The sequence below is a fragment of the Poecilia formosa genome, unplaced genomic scaffold (assembly GCF_000485575.1).
Source record: "Poecilia formosa unplaced genomic scaffold, Poecilia_formosa-5.1.2 Scaffold52, whole genome shotgun sequence".
Taxonomy (NCBI): domain Eukaryota; kingdom Metazoa; phylum Chordata; class Actinopteri; order Cyprinodontiformes; family Poeciliidae; genus Poecilia; species Poecilia formosa.
In genome coordinates, this window is record NW_006799991.1 from 8,788 (window position 1) to 35,359 (window position 26,572).

At 38.1% G+C, this 26,572-nt stretch overlaps 3 protein-coding genes across 3 annotated transcripts; all 3 read left to right on the forward strand.

Annotated features, from left to right (window-relative positions):
- The first annotated feature begins 648 nt into the window (after positions 1-648).
- LOC103138449 (ras-related protein Rab-8A) lies at positions 649-6,869 on the forward strand. The gene is made up of 8 exons (XM_007552633.2): positions 649-1,108; positions 2,492-2,552; positions 2,790-2,850; positions 3,180-3,257; positions 3,365-3,454; positions 3,539-3,604; positions 4,831-4,881; positions 4,983-6,869. The coding sequence occupies exons 1-8, from the start codon at positions 985-987 to the stop codon at positions 5,070-5,072; spliced, it is 621 nt and encodes a 206-aa protein (XP_007552695.1). The 5' UTR covers positions 649-984; the 3' UTR covers positions 5,073-6,869.
- A 5,086-nt stretch (positions 6,870-11,955) lies between these two features.
- Positions 11,956-16,797, forward strand: LOC103138450 (hematopoietic SH2 domain-containing protein homolog). Its single transcript, XM_007552634.2, has 6 exons — positions 11,956-12,045; positions 12,408-12,535; positions 13,926-14,015; positions 14,092-14,257; positions 14,440-14,700; positions 15,362-16,797. The coding sequence occupies exons 1-6, from the start codon at positions 12,031-12,033 to the stop codon at positions 15,806-15,808; spliced, it is 1,107 nt and encodes a 368-aa protein (XP_007552696.1). The 5' UTR covers positions 11,956-12,030; the 3' UTR covers positions 15,809-16,797.
- Positions 16,798-17,880: 1,083 nt separating this feature from the next.
- Positions 17,881-22,766, forward strand: tax1bp3 (Tax1 (human T-cell leukemia virus type I) binding protein 3). The gene is made up of 4 exons (XM_007552635.2): positions 17,881-18,149; positions 19,861-19,980; positions 21,815-21,892; positions 22,041-22,766. The coding sequence occupies exons 1-4, from the start codon at positions 18,111-18,113 to the stop codon at positions 22,188-22,190; spliced, it is 387 nt and encodes a 128-aa protein (XP_007552697.1). The 5' UTR covers positions 17,881-18,110; the 3' UTR covers positions 22,191-22,766.
- The last annotated feature ends 3,806 nt before the right edge of the window (positions 22,767-26,572 follow it).

The window sequence follows — 26,572 nt, forward strand, 5'->3', positions numbered from 1 at the left end:
CATGCATTCTCAAATACATAACTGAGCCAGAGATTATTAAAACACCATGCAAGCACATTTAGATTTCAGGTTATCTTTTTAAATAAAATTTTACTATAATGTATTTTTTTTTCCTAACTGGAATAAATTTTATTTTATTTTTGTACATTTTAGATTCCCAAGCCAGAAAATACGATAATATATTATTTGGAGCTCATCACCAAATATAAATCATCATAATGGAATCAGCTGTAGCTGATCATACTCCCTAACAGGTGCGGATAGTCTGCTCAAGCTACTTTTAAAACCTTCACTGCCAATTACAGACTAATGGAAATGCATAGTCTTGATATTTTTTATGCTTTGGAATAAAAATACACACAATAAATTCAAGCTTGTTCAATTCTTGTTTTTATTTAATTTGTGCTGTTGTAAAATCTTTCTGCACTTGGAAAAAAATATTATTAACAAATATTAACAAATAAGCATAAATATTTAGATTGTGTACTAAAATGCGATGACTTGTTTCATTACACTTCTTGAAGGTCAAATAACTAGTTTTACTAACATGTCTAGTAATTTCTCCAGTTCTTTTAAATACTTTTCTTCAGAAAGCCTTGAATGTTTGGTATTTGTATTATCACCAGTGAAGTCGTTGCTTCCTTTCTCTTTGAAAGAGAAACTAAATTTAGCCTGCTGCCTCTGACTTATTGTCACTGATCGTGTTGAATTGTCTCATTTCCGTCGCAACATCAGTCAACGCCATTTTTCACATCCTTCTGAGGAGAACGAGTTCTTAGTTAAACATATCAAATTTACTGTAGTTAAATCCGGTTGGCAACAGTCTCCAAAACGAGCACACCCACCGGGCGGCAGCAGGCTTCCTGAGCCACGACGACATCGCAGAGTGACAGTTGATTTGACCAACAGGACGCCCCGCAGCAGCAGCGACCTCTCCGTCTGCACAACGGGCGGGATATCCGCAGTAGTAAGCTAGCTAATAACATGGCGAAGACTTACGATTACTTGTTTAAACTACTTTTAATCGGTGATTCGGGAGTCGGGAAAACCTGTGTGCTTTTCAGATTTTCAGAAGATGCCTTCAACTCAACGTTTATCTCAACTATAGGTGAGTGGAGCTCACATCATTAACGCCTCAGCTGACTGAAAAGCGGCACCGGAGCTGCCCATCCCGTCATGCTAAGTTGGTGCTAACTTTTCTTGCTAGCATTCAGCGATTCAGGAAATGCCCAACCGGCTTGAGAGAGGGGTCTTTAGGAGACCTTCACTGATTTTTAACCTGACTTGAATGCTTTGTAAGCACGGATATCACTGATTTGTGTACATTTTGAGCCCGTTGTAGTTATTTTATAGGCTACACAGACGTTGACAGCTGAGGTAACGTGCTAAAAGGCTAAAGCAAGTTAGTTGGCAGTGTCATTTCCCTTCTGACCAGCTGGCCTGTACTTCGATCTGTTGTTGACAACGCAATAAAAAAAGTCTCCATTAATCTGACCATCACGAATATTTATCCAAAGATCACCCATGAAGGCCATTCGGTTTGGCTTATTTTACTGTGTTTTAACGAACGATTATTATCACACCAATAAGCATTAGCGCAACTTGTAAAATGTACCGTAATTAACCACAACGAAAATGTACCGTAATTAACCACAACGACCGGTTTCTATTTGTAATCCGGGTTAGCCACGCAGTTTGTGCAAACAAACGAATAGAGTTGCCTCTATAGGACAATAATTACATTTATTTGAATCAAAATTTGTTGTAGTGTTATTTTACTTGAATAAACTCTTTGGGTATTCCACCCAAAAAGAAAAGAAAATATAGTGATGCACTGATCAGGCATTATTTTTTTATTATTTTAATCAGCATTAGTTTTAAATTCTATATGAAATAAAGGATTTATAATAAAATACAAATGTATATACAATATATCCCTAACTAATAAACAATTACACCATAAATAGTACATATTGTGATTGACATAAAAGGCATATATTACCTTTCTAATGTAAAAGACACTTCTGAATCCAGTTGCAAGATGTCATGATATTTAATATCGTCACTCATTGGTGTCCATGTGTTGGACAAAGTATGCCAACTACAGATATGACTGTGGCACCTCATAGTTAGATCTATTGGTGGCTTTTTTTGCCATGCCAGTACAATTAAAAGCCCTATGTTTAATAAAGGAGGTTGGGCAAGTCGACATAAAACCTTCGTAACAAAGAAACGCATTCAAAATTTCAAAATTATTAGAACTTAACCTTTTTTTTAAGCGGCATCAGTCCCCACATGGATGAGTGGATGTAGCTGATTGATGGATGGATGTTTAAAATGCAGTAACTAAACGTTGTTTTTAAAGTGTGATGTTCCAAAAATGATACTTCAGTACTCTAATCTTGGGTTATTTCCTAAACAACATACACAGTTTTGTTGCTTCATGAAGACACTCAGGTTTTGTTTGATTTTCTTTGTCTTTTTTCTTTAGGTATTGACTTCAAAATCAGAACAATAGAATTAGATGGAAAGAAGATCAAACTACAGATATGGTGAGATGGACAAATGCTGAATATTTAATACTAGTTCTAGGTAGTTCCTAGTACATATTATCACCATAAGCTTATTTATTTATGTTTTATTGACAAAGTGGCTACTTACAGCAGCAGCTCTAACAAGTGTATAAACAAATGACAGTGAGAACCGTCTAATGCAATCTAATTTTGTAAGCCGCAGCAGTAAAAAAGGAAACTTTACCGAATTTTTTATTTTTTTTTTCATGCGTGTAGGGACACAGCGGGACAAGAGAGGTTCAGGACCATCACAACAGCCTACTACAGAGGAGCCATGGTAAGATGCGTTGTCATCTTTACTCATGATGCGTTGAAACTGAACAGGTGCAGCGACATTCATTTAGCTACTAGCGGTTAATCCTTTACCTTTTCAGAAACACGCCTCATATTGGTGTTCTTGTTTACGCTTTGCACACCTCAAAATGAGGAGTGTTTTGTTCGTCTCTTGTTTAGTTCAGGCTTAGCTGCATGCCTGTGTCTTAATTTGATGAGTCAGATAAACATTACAGAAAATTATACTGGATCTAGCAAACAGATAAATAGGAAATGGAATCAGTTTTTACTTTTTTTTTTTTTTCCTAAATGTTTTTTTTCTGACTTCTCCAGGGCATCATGTTAGTGTATGACATTACCAACGAGAAGTCCTTTGACAACATCAAGAACTGGATAAGGAATATAGAAGAGGTAAACACTTGGATTCTTGGTGCCAATATTCTGCAAAGATTATAGTAGTGAAACATTTCACAACTGTAAGCACCTATTTACCTCACCATATTTTGTTTTTCCTACAGCATGCCTCTTCAGACGTAGAGAGGATGGTCCTGGGGAATAAATGTGATGTCAATGACAAGCGACAAGTGTCCAAAGACAGAGGAGAGAAAGTAAGAATAGCTGGGATGTCATGGTGTCTTTTTTTTTTTTTCCCTTGCATCGTTTCTGACTTTTTTTCCTCTGAACCTGTTCAGCTGGCACTGGAGTACGGAATCAAGTTCATGGAAACGAGTGCAAAAGCGAACATCAATGTGGAGAATGTGAGTCCCTTCCTTTTCTTTCTATACTTTTATTACTCAGAAAACCAGTGAGAATAGCCCACGTGTTACAGGATGGTGTGTGAGTGCTTCAACCTTTTGGGGCTACTTAGTTTTGCGACTATTGAAAAAGCAACAATCGGCTGCATTATCAGACTCTATGCTTATATGTTATCACCTGCAGATATAAAATAGCGTTAGCTTAATCTATAGAGAGGCGCTTCTTTAATTTCCCCACTGTCTGTGTTTAGGTGGGCATAGGACAGTAAATCAATAACAATATATATCACAATAGACACGTGATCAGTTTTGATAGATAATACATCCGAAAGTTTTCAGAAATTTCACTGAACTCCGATCTAGAACCGCACAGCATTCTGGGGGATTCAGGCAGAGGAATGGCTTTATTGGGAAGGCTAGAGGCATCAACTGACTCACTCTGGTTACCTAGCAACAACAACTTGCATCAGCAATTTAAAAGTTTCACTACCATGCCTCATAACTACTTAAAAATAAAAAGAACGCCGTGGAGTGGTAACTGTGGATAAAGGTTAAAAGTTTGGTGGTATTTCAGATATTTAAAACAAAATAAACAAATCAGTAATTATCCATATTAACCGATATAAATATATTGTATTGTGATATGTTTTTCAGCCATATTGCCAGAAATGTTTCAAAGCGGTTCAAAAATTTCTTCAAGTGTGGGGAGAATGTTTCGTTCAGGCAGCTGACCTGCAGCGTGCAGCAACTGGTATCTCTTTTGGCTACTAAAAAGAACTCTGCCTCTGACTCTTTCTCTGGTTTTACAATTTGGAGAACCTGAAATCCTAGACATGGTGACAAAAACCTCATTAAAAGGTTTACATCCGACACTCTTCAGAGTCCATGTATCTGAGGTGTTGCATATTTAATGAGGATAATAAATGGAGACGGCCGGCGTCTCCTGCATTTGCCTAAACCGGCTCCCTCACAGGGATGAGCATATTCGTAGAAGCAACGTCGTTGGATTGTCACGGCAAAACGACTACATGTTTAATCATGATTCACATCTGTGGGGCATCTGGTTTCATGTGGGGGAAAGATAACAGACCATTTGGTTTCCTTTTCTGTTTTTTTTTTTTTGTTTTTTTTTTCACTGAGGTTATCTTCTCACACAGCCACAAACTACCACCTCTCCTGAAGCATTCGTCTGAGACGCAACTAATGCGCATGCTTGTTTTTGTCTGCAGGCCTTCCTAACCCTCGCCAGAGATATTAAGGCAAAGATGGACAAGAAACTGGTAAGAGTGAAAACGCGGCGCTACGCAGTTTACTGGCGGTCGGGGAGAATCGTTTTCGCCGTTTTCTCAAAACTGGAAACTCTTCATCTTGTCTGTTTCAGGAGGGCAACAACCCTCAGAGCAGCAACCCGGGAGTCAAGATTTCAGAGCAGCCCAAGAAGAGCAGCTTCTTCCGCTGCACGCTTCTGTGAGAAAGACGGAAGCGCCGACATCCACCATCGCCTTAACTGCGTCCCCCACTGGACAGAACTGGACAGAGCACACTCTGATGCCTGTTTTATTCTTTCTCCCTCGTCTTCCTTCTTCTGATTTATCCTGCGATTAATTAGATTAAAAAAAAAATAAAAAAAAAGAAAGAAATCCCTCCTAGTCTTCCTACCTGTGGATTTAGCAGCTGCGGCCTCGGTTACACACTGACAGCTTCGACTTGAATCCAGAAATTTTATTCACTTTTAAAGGCTGTCTCCTGGTGAGACACCGAAGACGATCAAATCTTTTCTGCCCACTTTTCTTGGCATCTGTCATTAAAAAAAAATCCTATTTATTTCATCCTTCTAGACAACAGGACCCCAGATTCTGCTACATGTTTGCACTGACAGCTCGGTCGAGATTTTCTTTTGTTTTTACATCTACGACATGTAAAATGCAGCATGTAAATATCTATGTGTATCACTGATTATGAAAACGTACCTTTTACTCATCACACCTCCTCGTGGGACTTACATTTCCTGTCCGTCTTTATCGTTCTCCGTAGGTTGAAACATTCCACGCTTCTCGCTAACACTTTGATGTGCAATGTGTCGGGCCTCTAGTTTGCGCTCATTAAGCACGTGGGCGGTTGCCTTGTAATCGGTGCGGTCTGAGTTAAAGTAAGACGAACAGCCGCACTCACACCCAAACACCTGGAGAGGATAGTGCAGAAGGAATCGGAGCAACGATGAAATCATTGTTTTCTGCTTTTTTTTTCTTTTTTTTTTCTACTTGATCCACTTGTCCGTTCCAATGGGGGAACACGTACTCGACAGTTTCCTGGGCCTTGGATTGGGGCTGTGCTGTAGCAGTATTTATGGAGTGAAACAAGACATAGCACCAAAATGACAAAGTGCCCTTTTTATGTTATTATTGAGTATGCACTTTTTCCTTTTTGTTCTTCCTGTTTATACAAGAAAAGAAAAAAAAAAGTTCTTAACATTTATTGACTGTTGCAAGTCTTAACTGAAAGAAACAAAAGATATTAATGCACAAGAGATTTATTTACCCGCTTCGGTCCTCCTGAAAAACACCTGAGCTGTGACGCCTCCGTCGTCTAAGCCATCGAGTCCCGTTAGTCTTTTACCAATGCATTCCCACTTGCTGGTTGAATGTTTCTGCAAATCGCAGTTAAAGACGGTCGGCGTCAGCGTGAAGCTGCCGTCGCAGCATTCTGTCTGCACATGGTAAAACCTAAGGAAAAAAACAACAAACAACGGTTTTGCACATGTGATTCAACGTGCTTTGTTTGAAATTAGGAACGCACTGATCTCCAGAATTTTGTTCACAGGGTTAAAAATAGGAAATTATTAGAAATCTGAGTTCATATCAGAAGTCATTCCAACAAGAGTCTCTTAATTACTCGTGGTGCTATAAAAGTTGCTCAATCACACGTGTAACTTCATGTTCAGTCTGTGGTTAACTTTTGAGTTTCAGCTTTTGGTTTGCTTTCAGCAGTTCTCTGAAGACCCATTTGATTAAAGCACCATTTGATTAGTGAATTGATTCTCTGTCTTTCTGAGTCGGACAGTGTTCACATATCTTCAACATTCCTAAAGTCGGGTTGGGATTTCCTCAGAGATTATCGATGGACTCGGTGTGGAAAATACATAAAATAAATACTTCAGCAATTGTAAATAAGATCTTCAATGATTGTACTGTAGTTTCATAAATCCTATTGATCTACACTTTTTGTAGATACATGTACCTTTGATTTATTAAAAAGATTCTTTGACATGTTTCGGTGTTCTCTGTTGCGTATCTGGAGCTGGGTTTTTCTTTGCGAGTGCAGACCTTCACTCAGGTTTTCTGCAGTTTTCAGTCAGGAATCACATGAGAGGTTCTGCTCTAGGTGAGTTAATGTCAGGTTTTCTAATTTGGAACGTGATATTTATTTGCTTATAATGTCTGTTGCGTTTAAGGAAGTAAAGAACGTGATCGGTCGGATATGCGTCAATCTCGGCAATCACTAACGTGATTCACGACAAGATTTAAAAAGGTACTTTACTCGGATCGGGTTAACCAACTTGCTTGTATTTTTACCTTGAATTTAAAATTTACATTTTAATAATACATTTTATCTGGTGACGCTTTTCTTTCAAGGACAACATACACAAAATCAGTTATGATAAAATAAATCAGTTAAGAGTTTTGTCACATTACAACACCTTAAATTGTATTTTTGTTAGATTTTAATCAATTAACACAATATTCATGCTTGTTGGTTGTGCTGTAGGAAAAGGATGCTGGTTTTCAAACATCATTTACAGATAAGATTTGACAAGTTTGATTAAAATTTGAATGAAAACGCCATAAATACCAGAACCACATTTTGCCGCATTTCCATATTCTATCCACAGATTGTAAAATGGATTCAGTGCTGAGTTTTGACGGGACTAATCTAACACATGAATATTGTTAGATCTGAGCCACTCCATTGTAGCTGTGGCTCTGTGTTGTAAGTCGTTTGGAGCCTCCTGGATTGTTCTGTGTAAAGCTCCACCGGTGGAGATGTGCTCAGGGTGATCTGCAATGTCAGTTTTTGCATTTTGCATGTCGACAAAAAGATCTAATTTTGGTCTCATCTGACCAGAAGATCGTCTTCCAAGTTTGTTTCCCCCTTTAATGTCTTCTAGCAAACAGGAAACAGGATTTTCTGTTGCTTCTATTTCCACGATATCTTTCTGTTCCTCTTCCATGAGGCAGTATTTGTGAGGAGACTTACCAATAATTGTTGATGGAGTTACTCTGAGCTGCCTGTCTTGTTTGTTTGACCAGCCTGTCAGTTTCGATGGACAATAATATCATGATAAACTTCAGATGTCGTTTTATAACTTAACTGTGCTTTAAACTTCTCCACAGCTTTATCCCTATGTCCCTCGATCATTGTGATGCTACATCATTAGTTATTTTTCTCCAGTAAATCTGTGAGGCCTTTAAACAGCCTTTATACTGATATTTCAGGGATAAGATAGGCAGAATGTATATGTCATTGCCATTTTTTTTGAAGATCTGTAAGTGTTTGTTAAAACAAGGAGAACCATGCAACATTTTCCTTACACATTCATGTGATACTTTGGGTTTACCATATACAATTTTGTGAGAAGCTTGTAGTTGTAACATGGCAGAGTAAGAAACATGGCATTTAATGGTTCACTTTTCATTTGGGTTCACATTTGAAAGTGTTGCCAGACATGTGCGTGTGTCGGTTCCTCCAGGTACTCACACTTCCTCCGACAGATGAAACGCATGGACACCAGGTTAATCAGTAGCCCTGAATTGCCTCAGGTAAAAGTGAGTTTGTTCATAGTTGATTTTCCGTGTGATGATGGCCTGGCAACGTTTCCAAGGTGAACCGCACCTCTCGCCTCCTGACAGCTTCTGAAGGCCCAAGCAGGATCTCATAACCTTATAAGGGCTCAACAACTGAAGAATGTGTAGAATTTGCACTTTGTTTATCCTTCCACACTGGTATTTGCTTGGTTTTGTGCAAATATTAAGGATTTTAAACACTAATTTGTCAGTTTATAAAGTTTTCAGTTTTCAAGAGTGAAAATGTGGGTCATTTAAATACATCACACAATTGTTCCCACTTTAATCACATACTATATTTTCCACAGTTAGCAGCAAGCTAAATAAGACTACTAAAGACAACGTAATAAGAATTTATTCTGTTAATTTACTCCTCTATTAATACACATTCTGCACAAAACATGTGCAACTAATAAAAATTTACATCTTACACTAGTTCAAACTACTTTCCTTGAAGTGAATACGATTTTTTTTATCGTGTGCAAATTTTCATATCATTTGTTCTATTGAGTACTTGTTTTTATATTATTCATGTGTTTTAGTGTTTTGGCATGTGCACTGTGTGTGAATAAACGGAAGTGAATTCCCGATTAAGCATCACAGCATACTTTTTAACAAAGCTGGAATAAGATCAGCCTTGTCATTTAAAACCCTGCAGTAAAGCGTCTGACCGCTTTTGGAGCAAATCCTAACTGCTCGCACAGCATGAGTTTGATAAAATGTGATGTTTCGCAACACATAACTTTCACTTGTGTGTTTCTGCATTACAGCTGACTGCCACACTTTCATTTCTGTGCTGTGCTATGAAAATTAGTATTATATCTGGCAGGTCGTGGCAAGCTGTCTGAATAAACACAAGCTGTCTGAAGGGAGACCTTCACACACCTATAACTAATCTAACAAACTGGCCACTGGTACACTTCCTTTTTCTGCAAGTAGGTCAAATGTGTGTGTATTATAAGCTGCAGCCTGCAATTGTTTTGTTTAAAATATATTAACTGCTTGTGCAGGACAGAGATGTGAAGGGAAATCACAAAGTGACAAACACCAGGTTACGACAAAGCTTTTACTTGTGTTTCCCCTCCATTCACACAAAAACAAAGCTCAATCTATCTAATAAAATGGCTCCTGTTTTTTTAAATGTGTGAATGTTTGTAAAGAGTGCATTTACGCGCAAATGGAGAAGAGTCCTCGAAAAAATACTTCCGTGGCGTCCGACACTTCTGGTTTTACAAACAGTCATAGAGGGAAATTAGTCTACTTTGACCTTTATTCAGGCATCATCTGAGTCACTTGTCATGCTGGAGTGCCGTTCTGAAAACGCCTTTGTGTAAGTTCAGTGAATCAGATCATAAAGCTGTTAATTTGTCACCGAAAGCACACAGCAGACTAATTCGTTTGTTGACTGGGATTTTATCATCTTCCTCGAAGTCTCTCCTGGTAATCCTGGTAGGGATGGTCAATTTCCTCTTGCATTAAATCCAAGAAGTTTCAAACTGGAAACAGCAAAAGGTGGGGTTTTGTGTGTTGTTAGTCAGAGCTGACCTTTAAGATTTGCACAAAATCCAGCTTGTTCTGACATCACTATCTGGCTCCTGGCAAGCCAGAACAATAAATGAAGACTGATACAACTCAGGCTCCAGATGCTGGCAGTTTGTGATGGATCGTTGCTTTATTGCAGCTTCAGGGTCATTGTACAAGTTTCGATTCAGGAAAAAAAAAAATTACTCTGAAGATTTACTGCAATGCTAAATTAAAAACACTCCCATAACCTCCCACTTTTGTAGACTTGAACAGCTGTAGGTAGGTTATGTAACACTGACAGGAGCGTAAGTCAAGTCATGAGCCACTCAATTGTTTTTTTTTTTTTGTTTTTTTACCCTCATAATCTTAAACACATGAGAACATCTGCTTCCACAGAAATATAAATTGCATTTAGAGGTGATTTAACCCTCTGTTTGACCAAGCATCAGACATCTGGATACAAACAGTGCACTGTAAAGGGATTTACACCCACTATGTGTGGCATTACAACATCAGTAGATGGTCTAGAGATGTGTGCTTAACCAGAAAAGTAGTTCATAATTGTGGAACTGAATGAAGATTAGACAAATTTGGATTTTTACATTTTTATGAGTAAAATTCTCAAAGTTGTGGTGTTTATTTATAGTCAGCCCCTTTTCCCTGATGCCCATAAATAAAATTCACTATAATCAGCTGCCTTTAGGCGTCAATAAATTGTTGGATAGAGTCAACCTGAGTGTAAGTTAAACTCAATAATAATACAGTTGTACAGTGAAAGGATTGGGAGTTGGAGGACATTACACTTGGAGGACAAGGCATCATTTATTCAGAAACACAGCAGACAGGTCAGGGATAAAGTTGTTCAATAGCTGGTGTTAAGTCATGCAACAGTATCTTAAACATTAAGCAACTCATTAAATCCATTATCCTAAAACTGAAAGAGGATGGCACACCTGCAGCTCTTTTAAACTGAGAGACGATGCAAGGAGAGCCTGAATCAGAAAAGCAGCCAAGAGGCCCGTTGTACCTCAGGAGGGACTGCAGTGATCAGCGGCTCAAGAGGGGCAAGTTGATGAGGGGGCAGCAAGTTGTGCGCTTCACAAATCTGGCCTTCAGGGAAGAACAAGAAGAAGAAAACTGTTGTGTAAGAAAGACAAATGAAATCCCATTTATGACATGATTCATGCCCCATACAGAACAGAGCAACATCTGGTACGAGGTGCTCTGGTAAGATGAGACCAAACTTTAACTTTTGTTAAACGTTTTAATTATGTTTTTTAAAATCTCTTTTTCTTTCTCACATGCTGTTTTTATTTTAATTATGTAAAGCACTTTGAAATGCCATGCTGCTGAAATGTGCTATACAAATAAAATTTGATTGATTTTGCCCAACAAACAAAATACTATGTGGAAAACTGATATCGAATATCAGCCTGAAACACTGTGAAGCAAAGTGGTGCAATCCGTCCTGCTGTTGGGCTGATTTTCTGCAGCAGACACGGGGAGGCTGGTCAAAGGTCACAGGAGAGATGGATGGTAGAAGAAAACCTGTTGGAAGCTGCAAAACACTTGAGATTCTGTTGGAGATTTATCTAACAGCACGACAATGGTAAGATTTAATAAATTGATGTTCACTGACACTCTTCCTTTAAAAAAGACTGAACTTCAGCTTTTATTCGAAGCATCACTCTGCATATGTGAACAACTGATACAAACATGACTCTTCCCGAAATATGTGTGACAAATCATAACTCTAAAAGTATTATTTTAGAGTTTGATTTTTCTTCTCCATAAATAAATAATTAAAATCTATCTACTTCTGTATTTTGCAAAACTTTAGTTGATCTGTTGTAGCGTGAGAAAAATGTGAAAAAAAAATAAAAATACAATCAATTTGCAAATATTTTGCAAATGTAAAGCACTGCGTGTTTTTTTTTTTTTTTTTTTTTTTCCCCAAATATGTGTGACGTGTGACTGAATGTGCTGCTGTCACGGGAAGACTTTGCCTCCGCCCCCACGCAGGTGTTGATAGGTGACTGAGTTCTGCAGCGTCATTTCACCCTGATGCCATCAGAGAAGGTGAGTCACATTTGTGTTGCTCTGAGCTCAGATTTACGCAGCAAAAAAAAAAAAAAAAGAACTGGAGTCAATCTTCACTGTCATCAACTGTAGCAGAGTTATGTTTTACTCTTTAAAAGCAGCTTGTTTTATTTGGTTTGAATGAAAATGGTTAGAGGTTAAAGTTTGCTTTTGTGAAAAATCTTTTAGAGGAAAAAAGTTCCCAGTGCATTAAAAAAAAAGGAACAGCGAATACCGAGAAGGGTAATGAGTTTGTGGTTTTATGAACACTGTGTACAAATATCTAGTGTAGGTAGTCAGTGAAATAAGTATTTTGCATGCGCATTACAACAGAACTACATGATGTGTTTATTTTTGTCAAGACGATGGAGTGGAGTCAGTCGACACAGGGTCAGAAGGATCCTTTTACCTGGTTCACGGAGTCCCAGCTCCGGTCTGTGTTCGGGAACGGCTCGGTTCCAGACTGGTTTCATGGGATCATTACGAGGAAGTAAGTTTTCAAAGTCTATCACCATCTGCCATCTGCCACTGCGGCAGTAGGAATGTACAAGAGAGAGCTGGGCTTTTACAAATCACACACAGGAATGATGTCATTGTCACAGTGTTTGTTTTTGCAACCTTAAAATAGCTTACTAGCGCAAGCTATTTTAAGGTTGCTTTAATGATTTTTCTTGAAAACAATCAAATAATAAAAAAAAAACATGCAGTTTTTAAAGAAAGTTAAAGAAAGAGAAAATGCAAAAAGACCAATTAATGAAACCTTTGCTTAAAACTTCAAGTTTTGAATCCTCACCAATTACTGAACAGGGAATTAATGGTGAGCACTTATTTCCTGTACTGGTGTTAACATGTTTTCACATAGTGCCACTTTAAAACTACCATACCATCCTCACCATGAAACATGGTGGTGGTAGCATTATGGTAGGGGGTGGCTTTCTTCAGCAGGAACAAGGAAGGCTGATGGCAAGGTGAATGTAGCTAAAAACAGAACAATCCTTTAGAGGAACAAAAAAGAAGAAAAAAAAAACATATTAAATCGCATTAAAATGTGTTGAAGTTGGTGGATGTGACGTGACAAAACATTTCCTCCGGCAGACGTTTCCTCCTGCTGCACCAGTGCAAGTAATTACCAGCTGAAATGCAATTAGATTTTTATTAGAAAGTCATAATGTGCATCTGGTTTTCAGTTACTGCAATCTGTAAATGTACCTCTTCCTTATAACTGCATCCGCAGACATGACTCCCACTGCTATTGGTATTTATAGAGTCAAGCAAAGCAGAAATCGTCAGAATCCACAAGAGAAAGACGCAGAACTGCACAGCAACATTTCTGTCATTCACTTTCTTTCTCTTAGTTCCTTTCATTGTTCTGTGCTTGTTGCAGACCTGTGGTACGTGCAGCATAAAAGTGAACAGTGATTGTTTGCAAATTAAAGGAAGGACATCTGCTGCTTGACCTATTAAAAAAACAACAATAGTTCTATTTGCCACAGCTTTGCTGCAATATTTACTCAGTCCTGACCTTTACTTGTGATACAAATTGTTAATCTTTCGCACTCAACAGATCTGCCCACACCCAATTTAAACAGTAGATGATGGGTTAATCAGTACTGGATGGGTCTCAGTTCAGGATACTTACGATTCTAAAAGAAATCTTTTCTCAAAGCAAAACAAAACAAACACAGTCTTTCTACATTTAGTTATTATTCTGGACAGTTTATTTTCCATAATTTGTGAACGAGAGAATATGTTGTCATTATGCAAAAGTATTTTCCGTGGCTGTTAAAACATTTAAAACGCGATAGTGGGGCAGCGCAAAACACATTTCCAGCTGAAAGTGCATGTGTGAAAGAGACCTTTGTCTCTGCTGATTTGTGTAGGACAGCAGAAGAACGGCTCACGGAGAAGCCGCCTGGCTACTTCCTCATCAGAGTCAGCGAGAGCAGAGTTGGCTACACCCTGTCATATCGGTGAGTGTTCACAGCTTTGTTGTGCCGATTGAGTAAGAGGTCAAAATCATCACTCTGTTGTGTGGGCCTACCTCAGCGAAGACGAACACTGCAGGCATTTCATGATTGATGTCCTGGAGAACGGCCAGTACATCATAGTAGGGGACGACAGGACTCACAGGAGTCTGCAGGACCTGGTGGACTTTCACCGCCGGAATCCCGTCATGCCTTTCAATCAGGTGCTCACAGTTGCTTGTGGACAGGTAAGAATATAAATGTCTCTTGTTCTTGGCACAGATTTGCATGCTCAAAAATGATATGGTTTTGATGAATGTTGCAAAAATATCTCAATAATAAAAAATAAAAAAAAATAGCAAACAATTGTGTGGAAGTTGAATTAAGTCCAGAAGTGAATCAGTGCCTGCTTTGTCTCATCTCATTTTAGTCATCAGCTGACCGCATAGACTATGCAGAACTACTGTTCTCCCAAAGACCCCGAAGCTACTCCACCAGTGTGCTACCAAATAACCTCCGGCAGCCCAACCAGAGTCAGCCACAACCAGCGAACGAGCTCCCACCCGCCCTTCCTTATCGACCCAACAACCTGAGGAACTCTGCACTCTTTCTCCCAAACAGCCAACCAAACAGACTCTACCCTAGTTTGGAGGAAGATTTACAACACTTCGCCGCTCCTCTTCCAGCTTCGGTAACGTGACAAGAAAAGACTGTTTTGTGGTCAAACTGCCTAGATGGAAACAGAAGAATGTTTATGTATACATTTTTGATTTTCTTTCTTACTTTACATTGCATTTAGGTCCCCCTTTAACTTGTATTGAGGCAGCCTTTGCCGATGCTTAGGATGTTTTACATATTGTACAAGCCAGAGATTTAGCACAGTTGAAATTAGTCTGATGAGTTTTTACTCCAGACAATGTAATGGACAAATTTGTTCACAGATAACCCAGGATTTTAACAACCTTTTGCATTTTCTGCTTTACATTTAGTTACAAAAGCAAACATGTCCGCAGGGCAAAAAGCAGTTTTGAGCTGCCGGGTGGTGAGGTTATTAACACTACTGCCTCACACCTGGGTTTGACTTCCAGCTGGGGGTTTTCTTTGTGACATTTTCATGTTCTCACCTTGCATGCAAGTATTGTGGCTTCCAAAAACATGCAGGCTAAGTTAGATGTTGGAGGTCAACGTCTGCCTTCATGTTTCAGTTCCTCTCCATAATTAAAACAACCCAACACCACAGTTTGTGGCCCTGATACTGATCACCAACTTATTGCACTCCATGTTTAAGAGGCATGCGTGAGATTTTCAGATCTAAATCCATGTGCCTTGCGTTTCTTGTTTCTGATCTGCAGCCAGCGCCAAATGTGAGGAAAAGCTCTCCGTGGATCCAGCCTCCTGAAGTCCCTTTGAGGAATCATGTTGTCCAAAAGCAAAACCTGGTCTGCAGCAGAACAACCATGGTGTCCGACAGCTCGTCTACACCGTCAGCCACCGAGAGAAAACTCTTCACCAACATCCAGTCAGTGAAGTTACAGGATCTGAGGCCATCGGTCGCTGTGAACCTGAAGAGCCTCAAGAAGAAATTCCAGAAGAAGACGAGCAACCCACCGGAAAATGTCTATGCAGAGATTACTCAAGGGCCAAATGACCTCAGCGAAGTCACGGAAAATGAATACCAGGAAATCACAGGAGAGCTCACATTCCGTGCTCCCCCTCAACACCACATAGATGTGAAACTAAACGATCAAATGCTACCTCAGGAGTATGGATCACCTCCACCATTTGCTCCAGGCTACTGAGATGCTGGCATTCATTTTAAAGCTCCCCCTATTGACTGCGTTGTGAATTACACTGCAACCCCATCAGTAGATAGTAAGGAGAAATCACCGGATCAAGAAATCTCAACAAATTTGTGATGTGTAGAAAGGGGATGAATAAAATGCGGGCATGTATTTTGTTTCCACAACACAAACCACCTTAATCATTGAGTTGACAGGTCAGATAGGACAGGTATTGTTGTACATTTCATGAGGACTTAGAGCTCAAAGCAAGCTTGTTTGTCTGGCATTGTGCTAAGTAAGTACATATATAACTTTAAGAGACTTGGTTCAACCTTAAAAAAATAATAAATTAGCCTGTTTGCTCAGCTTAATCAAGATGTGAGACTTGTTTAATGTTTGCAGTTTTTAATTTTAAAAATCAGCAACAAAAAATGAGCACCTTCCCTGAGGCAAAGTGGGAACTGTGGCATCTTTCTTTGAAAACGGATGATCCAAACTAATCCAGATCTAATTTGGCTTTAAAAATATAGATATATTTTTGTTCCGTTTAAACAGAGTCAGATTCAATGTTACACAACCTACAGAGCAACACATGTAAATAAAGGCAACCTGCTGCAATTTTTATCCGTTAGGCATTAACTTTCCATAAATGTTATACACTTCAATGAAGTAACAAATCCCGGCAACGGAAACTTGTGAAAAAATGTTGTTTGGTTCTACAGCAGACAAATGGGTGATATATTTGATAACATCTGTTATCAAAAAGGTGCAACTGGAAGAGAGGAAATGAATACTGGTCATACTGGTTTCACAGCTATAAAATGAGTTAAAACAGTTGTTGCAAACAGTTTTAATTGAAATATGTATATAATGTATAGTATGTACCTTTGTAACTTACTGATGTATATTGAATGCAGACTTTGGTGGATGCAAAGCATGTTATTTCACATTTATACTTTTGATGTAATATCATTAAATGACCCAAATAAAGCACTTTAAGAGATGCACATTGCAGTATTTGCAAATTCTGTGCAGTAGGTAATTAATTTTTAAACACAAAGAGCCTTTCAGTATACGCTTTGGTGTTTTGTAACTGCCAGAGTTTTAGATCTTGTAGATTACATTTTTCAAGACAGATCAGACCACTGCATTCCAGTTTAATAGGAAACACATGTTCTACACTCATCATCAAGCTGGGAAGAACAGCACCAGCTAAATTTAAAGATGGACTTTGCAAGAACAGAGGCTTATCATAGAAGATGCTTTTGGCAAGTAGAACATTTCATTATACAATATTTTTCTGGACAGATTGACTATTTTTAGAATTTGAGAATTTTACAGAATAAAAAACAAAAAAACAAACACTGTAATTTGTGGGGAGGTGTTCAGCTCCCATACGGTTACTCACACAGTTTACCCTTGGCTACGCTTCTGTGCACTCTAACATACAAACACAAATAGATGTGCACACATGCATGAAAACCATGTAAACATGGAAGCAAGTACAATAGTGCAATATGATGGAGACACAAGAGTTATGCTGCATCATCCAATATATTGGTCGTTAGCCCCTTCCTAAATGTCATTGCTCGTCGTAATAAAACATTTCAGATTTGATCATTGAAAACATACATAAATTGTTAATGTTGAGAGGAGAGATTGGGCCCAACTCTGGGGAAGAGTGTTTTTTTTTTATAGTAAGGAATATTATACAATTATTAGTGTCTGTATGACAGGTACATGTGCTTATTAAAAGTTAAATTAAGACACAGATTATGTGATTATTAAACCAGTTTCATAGCATGTGATCCACAGGGAGTTATGCTGACTTTTTGTTAGTTTATTGAGCAATAATAATTATTATGTTAACAATAATTATACTATAACTAGGTCATAGTATTACTTCATAATATAGTCAAATGCAGTACTTTAGACGACTGATTTTGTGACTTAAAGGAGTATGGTTTCGTTTTTAGAGGCTCAGCCCTGTTGTCCGTTTAAGGACATTAATCAGTCCTCTCTCTCTCTTAAGAGGCAAGGAATGCAGCGGCCAAGCCATTTAACACCGCCCTCCCTAACTGCCCGGGTGAATGAAACACGCACATCTGAGTTTGCTGGGCGGCGAGATTACGTCATCTGGGAAGACGCTGGTTTTCAGCTCGGGATCAGCCTACTAGTAACTCATGGGAAGTTGTTTCTCCACTAAAATCACATTTTAAAAACTTTTACGAAAGCTTTTGTTAAACATTCCTCGGCTCGTTCTTTTATTTTATTTTTGTTTGTTTGTTTGTTTGTTTTTTTGTTAAATCACAGCTAAACGATGTCGTTTGTCCCCGGTCAACCAGTGACTGCAGTTGTGGTAAGTTTAGGAGGGCGACTGTGTTTCATTGAACTGGACGCTATTGTTCATCTTTTTGACCAACATTGTCGTTAAGTAGGGATTGAACTAGGTAGACATGTTTAAACATAAACGCTAATTAACTATCATACGGTAGTTCTTGTTTACTGTGTTAGTATTTTCTTTGTTTGGTGAAAATAAGAACATTTGTTTCAGCTTAAATATTAGTTTACTCATTTACATTCAGCCAGATAACTTGGATAATCTAAGATGTAGTCGATTTTTATTTTTAACAGTCTATTTTTTTACTGTTACTTTCACACAGTATGAAAATGTCCTGTCAGGGGCGTCACCCCCTAGGTGTGTGAGTTCTTCCTGGTCCGTGAACGCAACATAACAGTATTTTATTTTCATCTGTTGTTTTTAAATTCTTGGCTTTTTTTTTTTTTTTTGACTGTATCGCAAACTAGTAAGATCAGCATTAATCATTCACTATAATGGTTCTCACTGTGGTTAATTTACCGACTTACTTTTATGTTCCCTTTTCTTCCTAACATTAATGTGATAAAATAACTCGAGAACTGGAAAAATAATTACAATATTTGTCATATTTGTCATATCACGTATTTAACTTCTTCTTTGTAGAACAAAAAATCCTTTAATTATTATCTGATATCCATCGATTCATTGTTTTTTTACCCTTGCAGTTCTGTGGGGGGCTGGTGCCTTTAGTTTTCTGGCAGGTTTGATCTGAGGTTCATCTGGCCAGCTCCAGCTAGAGCCCCAGAAGAGTTTAGAAAACTCTAAATGTTTTAATCTTGCTTGCTGAACAACCAACCAGTTGTCCAGGCAGTAGCTTCTAATTATAGTTATTAATACTTTTGTCCCAAATCGCCTCCTGCTGCAGCTTCGTACTGTTAGTTTTGAAGCTTTTCTTTCCGTTACCATCCTGCTCATTGTGCTTGGTGACAAGATAAACATACATTGTTGTCCAGCCTCTGTTTTTCTTCTCCACAGTGCTAGTTGTTCAGGTGTGCTTCCATCTTCTGGTCACCATTTCCAATTTATAAGCTGCAACACATATCCGTCTTTCTTTCTGCAATTACATGTTTTCTTTTATTTGCTGTTGTTGCCCGTGGTTGCAAGGCTCTGAAAAGGAGAAGCTTTTTATCTGTAAATCCTGACTCACTGGCTGATCGACAGGGTCAGTGAAGTCATCTCTAGACTTCATTGTATTAGAGAGACTCTACGATTATTCATCACCGCACACACAGACGGCCTTTGTGTTGGAGGTGCTCTGGAGTCATACGTGTCCATCTGTCTGCAGCTGGTTGTCACTGCACAGGGAACTTATTAATGTTTCCATCTTTTTTTTTTTTTTTTTTTTTTTTTGGCTTGAGTTGGCAGAAAATGTCCCTCATAATCAACTCTTATGTTGTGAAAATGCTCCCTGATGGTGTAGGAATATTGAACGCTTTAATTAGCAACAAGTTTTATTTTGCACAAATATTTCTTTGCAGTAGCAGGGAAAAAAACAAAAAACCTGGCACAGCTGCAATTTGTGCTGATTTATGCTAGCCTCATGTCTGAACAGCGCAGTATTGACACAGTTGGGCAACAACGCCAGATCACTCGTGAAGATTTCAGATGTGCAGAACAGCTTCCAGTAAGTTGGTAGCTTATGCTGAGTGTTTTGCTTAATATCTGATTTTATTCGGTTGTTTTCTAACAGCAAAGAATTGAAATCCAGAAGCTGTGCCAAGGAGAAAACCTGATTCTGGGCTTCAGCATCGGAGGCGGTATCGACCAGGACCCCGGGCAGAACCCCTTCTCTGAGGACAAGTCGGATAAGGTCAGAAAACAAACATCTAAGCACTCATATCTACTGTCTGTTTCTTCTAATGGCTCTGTAACCTTGAGTCAAACTAAGATGCATATTGTTTTATGCTACAGAGGAACATAACATAACATAAAAGGCAAGAAATTAATTAACTCGGCACATACCGGTGAGCTGTATGTAAAGAACAGGCCTGAACGTATTATTCATGGCCTTGTGTGAGAACAAGCCAGACCCAAATATGTGAGTAATGGACAGACGCACTGCAGGTTTATGCAGACACATGTACAACCTGATTATTGCATAAACTCTCTAAGCTGGTGGAAGTGTTTGAGAACAAGTCATGTGCTTCCACTTATCCTATTACAGATGAATGATAACTTTAACTCGCAGTTCATCTGCGGCTCTTGGAGGTTTCTGTCTGTATTTTAAACTAAAGTGTGTGTACCTGCAGTGCTTTGTAAAATAAAACAAAAGAACAAACCTTGGAGCAATTACAGCTATGAGTCTTTTAGTCTTTACCAGCTGTTCACATCTGGAGTCTGAAACATTTGTTCATTGTCACATTGAATGTCTCACATTCATAAACATAACTTTTCGAGTCTTGCCACAAATTTAGTACAGTGGTGCACATTTACCACTGCAGTGGTAAATGTGCAGCTCAGGTTCAGAGCAGATGGTGAATAAACAATAACTTATCCAACTATGACACCACAAGGTTGCAACACAATGTGAAGAAGAAACGAGTTTCTGAAGAACATTGTTGCTTAGAAAAATGGCAGAAATTCAGGGCAGAGGACTTTGTCCTTTTCCAGTGATTTCTGCACACATAACTGAGGTGCAATGTTAGAATTTAATATGACGGATGCTGAGGACTAAAACAGAGTTGATCTTAATTATTTCCGGGTATTGTTTAGATCCTGTTTACAGACGCCAGATAAATCATCTAATTGATCATCTAGTTGATATTTTGCTTAGAAAACAGAGCTGAGAAAAGATTATAACATCACAAAAACCTTGAGTGAAAATACCTCAGATTCATTAAACAAAACTTATAATCAAACATGTTTCTGTTTCTACTCAAAGCTGAAAAAAATGTTTATTCCTTATTTTAGGAATCTAAAACGGTGCTTCCCGTAATCAGTTTTTGTGTTGTCAGTTAGTGGGAGGTCTTTAGATCCTTTTGTAGAAACTCAACAAAATAACATGCATAATTATGGTAGAAGTATGTTTGTGCTACAAAGAGAAGATAAAAACGGTGCAAAAGATGAAATGAATTTATTGTATCTTTGATTGTGTTTTTCTTATTATTGCACCTTTTTTCACTGATCTTGTCCAAATAATCAACCATAAATCATCTGGGTGATGGCTGGAAGATTAAAAAAATTCAGATTTGGATGATGATGTTTTTATTGTGATTAACAGATAATAATAATAAAAAAGTGACATTATGGATGGATAAATGTAGTAACTTCAATGCATGCTCCATGTTTTTGTGCAACTGGAAATATTTTCAAACAGTAAAATTTGTCTTTCAGCTAGCTGAGCAGAAGTACCCAGTGAAGTCGGGTTATACACAGTAATGATATGTCAGAGAAAACTTAATTATCTCAATAATATCTGTTTTCCAGTTAATGTTGAAGAGAAATGTGAGAAATAAATTTTATTTTAGAAGAGCGATTATGAACTGAAAGTAAAGCGAGAGTAAATATGACATGAGCTGCTCCAGTTATTTCAGTAAAATGCACTACATCATTTGAGTAAATTCTCAAAAACCTTTGTACACAAATAGAAGAGAAAACATCATCTGTATTTAGGAATGTGTGTAAAAGAAGTGTGTGGTCTGCAGGGAATCTATGTGACCAGGATAACTCCAGGAGGACCAGCAGAAGTTGCAGGGTTGAGGATAGGAGACAAAATCATGCAGGTGGGTAGTAGCAACTCTCATCATTGGATGCAAAAGCCACAAGATGGCGCTGTTTGGCACTTTAAAGTGCGAGTAGAGGGCTGAAAAAAAAGCTGCAAGTTTTCCTGGACTGAACCTTGAACAGACTGACCTCCTTCCTTCCTGCCAGGTGAACGGCTGGGATATGACCATGGTGACTCACGACCAGGCTCGTAAAAAGCTGACAAAGAAGAGGGAAGACGTGGTGAGGCTACTGATAACCAGGAAGTCCCTGGAAGAAGCGGTTAAACATTCAAAGGGGAGTCATCCCAGACAGTGATCTGCCTGCACAGACCAATGCGAGGACAGCAAAGGACCGGGTAGTTTAACAAACGCTACAGACGTCTCCAAATGCAGCTGCCCTGTGGCCTGTAAAGCTACATCAATGCAAAGAAAACAAACAGATTCAAGTCCATCCATTTTACATTTGGAGACTTATTGAGTTATCTGATGCTCGAGTGTAATCCCAATTGCTATAAACTTATTAGCTTTCCCTTTAAGACCCATTCCTACTCAGTAAAAAATGAAATCACCTGAACAGTGAAGTGAGTTTGATCTTCATACTACAGCACACGAATGTAATTCCAGGTTTACCTTTTGTAACTTTTGACCACTGGCAGAACAAATACAAAGGCTTGGAAAGCAGAAACGTTGATTGTGTTGATGAGTGTTAAAACAAAAATGATTCCTTCATTCTGATTTAGCTGATGTTTGTTAAATTAATCTCGTTGGCATTCAGATACCGGGTACTGCAACTAAATCGTATTGATCACACTTAACGATCAGTTTTCCTCTTATCTGAAGCAAAGACCCAATATTCTGCTATCCAAAATAAACGCCAAAGTTAAAGCCAAAATGCAGGGTTTATGATATTTTTTTCCTACTAACTGATAGAGTATGCTGTGCAAGTATCATGGTTTATTATTATTTACTGGTTATTTTCTTGCTTTGAGTCGATCAACTTTCCAGGTAACACTTTATTTGAAGGGGGTGAATAAGACTGACATGACACCGTCATAAAAACCTGTCATGAACATGAATAAGCCTTCATGAATATTTATGACTGTTGTCATAAAGCGTCATTCGGTAAATTATGACACTTTTAATACAAAGTTGACATTATTCAAAATGTCTTTGTTATGACAACTTGATATTAACCAAGAAATCATTACTGTTTAAACTTTACCTTTAATAACATAAAGTTACCTAATTTTTAAAGTGCAATCAGTAATACTTTTAGAACAAATTTATATCAGTAATGATTTCTTGGTTAATGTCAAGTTGTCATAACAAAGACATTTTGAATAATGTCAACTTTGTATTAAAAGTGTCATAATTTACCGAATGACGTTTTATGACAACAGTCATGAATATTCATGAAGGCTTATTCATGTTCATGACAGGTGTTATGTCATGTTTATGACAGTGTCATGACAATCTTATTCACCCCCTTCAAATAAAGTGTTACCACTTTCTACATCTGATTAAAGTGACTGAAAATCTAAAACAAGTCGTTTACACAAACAGTATTTTTAATACATCTCATATATTTGGATGGCACCAGTCATGGTTTTTCAGTAATTTATTGTATACATTTTCCATCTTTGTACAGCTGAAATCAAATCAAGAAATGTTTTTAAAACACAAAACCAAGTTCAAATATATTAAACTAGCACCTAAAACAATAAACTGTTTCCAGTTTTCCCTTTTGTTTGTGTTTTCTGGGTTAAACATCACAGCTGACAGAAAATAATGTTCAGATTTAATTCTTTTACTAATTAATATTTAGTTTAGCATTAAAACACAAATTATCGATTATATTCACTAATCATTTATGCCTAATTGACAATGTTTATTTTTTTTGTTCTGCTTTCAATTAAAATACAGGCATGTGTGTCTTTTTTTTCACTGGGATGTTTGATTTTTATGTAATAAAAATTTGAAATAATTAAGTTTGAGTACAAGTTTGAAGTCTTTAAAGTGTTCACTCTAAACCTTCCAGTTTAAGACTGAATTGAATCTGAGGCTGAATGTTTTTTTATTTTATTTTTCTCACTTTACACATCAGTTCACTACAGAGAGCTATTGCAGATGTTTTATTTCTAATTTCTCTGAAGAAGATGACTTTTTTGAGGGATTAGCAAGGTAAATTAAGACGACATTTCTCATCAATGTTTTGCTTTTTCTTTTTTTTTTTTTCTCCAGACTACCACTCATGACGTTGCACAACCCTGATGTATTTTTTCCACATGTGGGATATTGTTAACACACAAATTTAACATGATGTATATTTTTGCCTCTCGAGTATTTTTATGGTCCCAGGTCTGAATAATCAGCTGACATTTCAAAGCTGAACGATCTATGCTCCGACCTTTCTGTTCATCCTGTGGCTTTTTGATGTACAGAGCTTTTTGCACTTTCATCTCCTAAATATTGAAAATCTATACCAAACGAAGTCGTCTGAGATATCGTGAAACCCCAAGTAGGACTTAATTGAATGCCTGTTGTTTTGACTCGGGTTCAGTTGGTAATTATTAAAAATCTGATCAGTGGTGTTTGTTTTCTGAGGACAGAATTAACTCTGCTACATAATGTTTATACTCGTAAAGTAACACCTGCCACATCTTGGGTGAAAGTCGACTTGGGGCGATGCTGAGCCAAAATCCTGTCTTTGAGAAATAATTGATGAGCGATCCGTCATCGTGTGTGTGTGTGTGTGTGTGTGTGTGCACGCACTTCAGGGATGGGGAACCATGCTTCATTCCACTTCTCTGCCCTTCATACTGTTTAGAGACAATAGCATGGCTGCACAAACATCTGAGGCAAAGCTCAGACTTGCAGTTTCATGATGCTGCGGCGTTAACATGTGGCATGTTGCCGGGTAACTAATGGACAGTTTACAAATGGAAGCAGTGAGCATCTAAATTCATTACAAGACGCACTGTTTGAGGTAATTTAATCGACATGCATTACGTATAATAATCATGTTTATTTTGGTTGATCTGTTTATATGTTCATTACTTTATCAATGTACTGAATTAAGGCAAATTTCTAAATTGGCGTTCTATAAAAATCACTTGTAATTAACAGAGCAAGACAGAGAGGCAATTTAAACCCAAAGAAACGTCTTTGTTCTGTGGGCGAGCGAGTAATTTCACCAAGCGTGGTTCATACATGATCCATGCCTCCTACATTATGGCATGATAATTGCGTTTCCATGGCGATGCAGTCTGCCTCTATCGCTTTGGTCCTACACCAAACTGGAACAGGATCATCAGAAATAAAAACAACTTCTTTGTTGATTTTTGAGCATTCAGTGGACATCTCTGTTTTTGCCCTGATAATTAAGAGCAGATTAGACTGATGACACTTTGTTTTATTGAGAGTAAGGATAAGATTTATTAAAAGCCTTTCATTCTGATGCTTTTATCTTTACAACATAAGTGTGCTTGAAATCTAGCCAAGACACGCTGAGGTCTTAAAAATACCCAAAACTCAGGCTCTAAAAAAAGATGTGAATTATTTCCCATTTTAAAATAAAATCCTTCCCCCTTTTATGCTTTTATGGCTGAAATAACCTTCATGTGATTTAAAAAAATGTGACGGAATCCAATACTTTAATTCAGAGTTGTATTAAAATTTGGGGAAGAGAGACAGCTGCTGCACCACACAGTTGGTCATTTTAGCCGTGGTGCTCTTTGGAAGGAGGTGAAGATGAGAGGAGGAAGAAGATTTGACCTCGTCCTGGGTGGGAAGAGAAACTGCTGTTTATCAGAGACCCAATGCTTTCTGATCAGGTTAAGGTTTGTTTGTGAACTCCCATGAACTTCACGCTCTTCATCGCCTTTGGGGAGCTGTTGCTGTGCACCACCGTTAACGGATCAGCTTCTTTCTGATGGTCTCATTTGATTCGTCAGCAGTCTGGTCTCCTTTCTTAATACTTTGAGCCTCCACTGCAGTTTGTCTTTAACCTTGTCTAGTCAACCATTAAAGTCCAGCAATCTCTGGAGCATTCCACATCTCAGGAGAAATCTCCGTCACTTCTGCTGCGCTGGCCTTGCAGAGCGTTTTAGCTTCCTGATCAGCCTGCGGTGACAGAACAGGATTCTCCTGCCACAGCAGGGACCGTGGAGGCTGGATTCAGGAGATCCTCCACCGTCATCAGTCGGGGTCTGTGATCACTCTCTCAGTTTTCCAGAACTTCATCAAAGTCAACTGAAAGCCGTTCTCCGTTGCCTCTCTGAAATCCCTCCACATCCCAGTTTTGCTTGTAATTTTGACCTGCTTGTTGCAGATCAATGCATCTCATCCCAGAGAAGATAACTCACTACATTTAGTGCAAATAAGCCTTGACAATAGCCTTAAAAAAAACCAAACAAAAAAACACTATATTGGACGCTCAGTTGTAGGTGTAGAACAATTTGACATTTTGAAGAAACAAGAACAGTAATACATAGCTATAGCATTCATGTAATAACAAACCTGGACCCTTCGAGAGCTTCAGAGGAGCCACTGAATGAATCTTATGGAGATATGTTTACTGAGTTATTTATTCATTTAGTTTAATTCTTTAACCCTCTGCTCTGTGAATTGTGAAAATTTTTGCTGAGATGTTTGAAATACAAAAGAAAACCTTATTTTAAGCCACAGAAAGCAAAAGCT

Excerpts from the sequence above, each read along its gene's own strand:
- LOC103138449 (XM_007552633.2), top strand. The coding sequence starts at position 985 with ATGGCGAAGACTTACGATTACTTGTTTAAACTACTTTTAATCGGTGAT. Across the intron at positions 2,553-2,789 it reads AAGATCAAACTACAGATATG|GGACACAGCGGGACAAGAGA; the intron begins GTGAGATGGACA and ends TCATGCGTGTAG. Across the intron at positions 3,605-4,830 it reads CGAACATCAATGTGGAGAAT|GCCTTCCTAACCCTCGCCAG; the intron begins GTGAGTCCCTTC and ends TTTTGTCTGCAG.
- tax1bp3 (XM_007552635.2), top strand. The coding sequence starts at position 18,111 with ATGTCGTTTGTCCCCGGTCAACCAGTGACTGCAGTTGTG. Across the intron at positions 18,150-19,860 it reads AACCAGTGACTGCAGTTGTG|CAAAGAATTGAAATCCAGAA; the intron begins GTAAGTTTAGGA and ends GTTTTCTAACAG. Across the intron at positions 21,893-22,040 it reads TAGGAGACAAAATCATGCAG|GTGAACGGCTGGGATATGAC; the intron begins GTGGGTAGTAGC and ends CCTTCCTGCCAG.
- LOC103138450 (XM_007552634.2), top strand. Across the intron at positions 14,016-14,091 it reads GGCTACACCCTGTCATATCG|CGAAGACGAACACTGCAGGC; the intron begins GTGAGTGTTCAC and ends GGCCTACCTCAG. Across the intron at positions 14,701-15,361 it reads CCGCTCCTCTTCCAGCTTCG|CCAGCGCCAAATGTGAGGAA; the intron begins GTAACGTGACAA and ends TCTGATCTGCAG.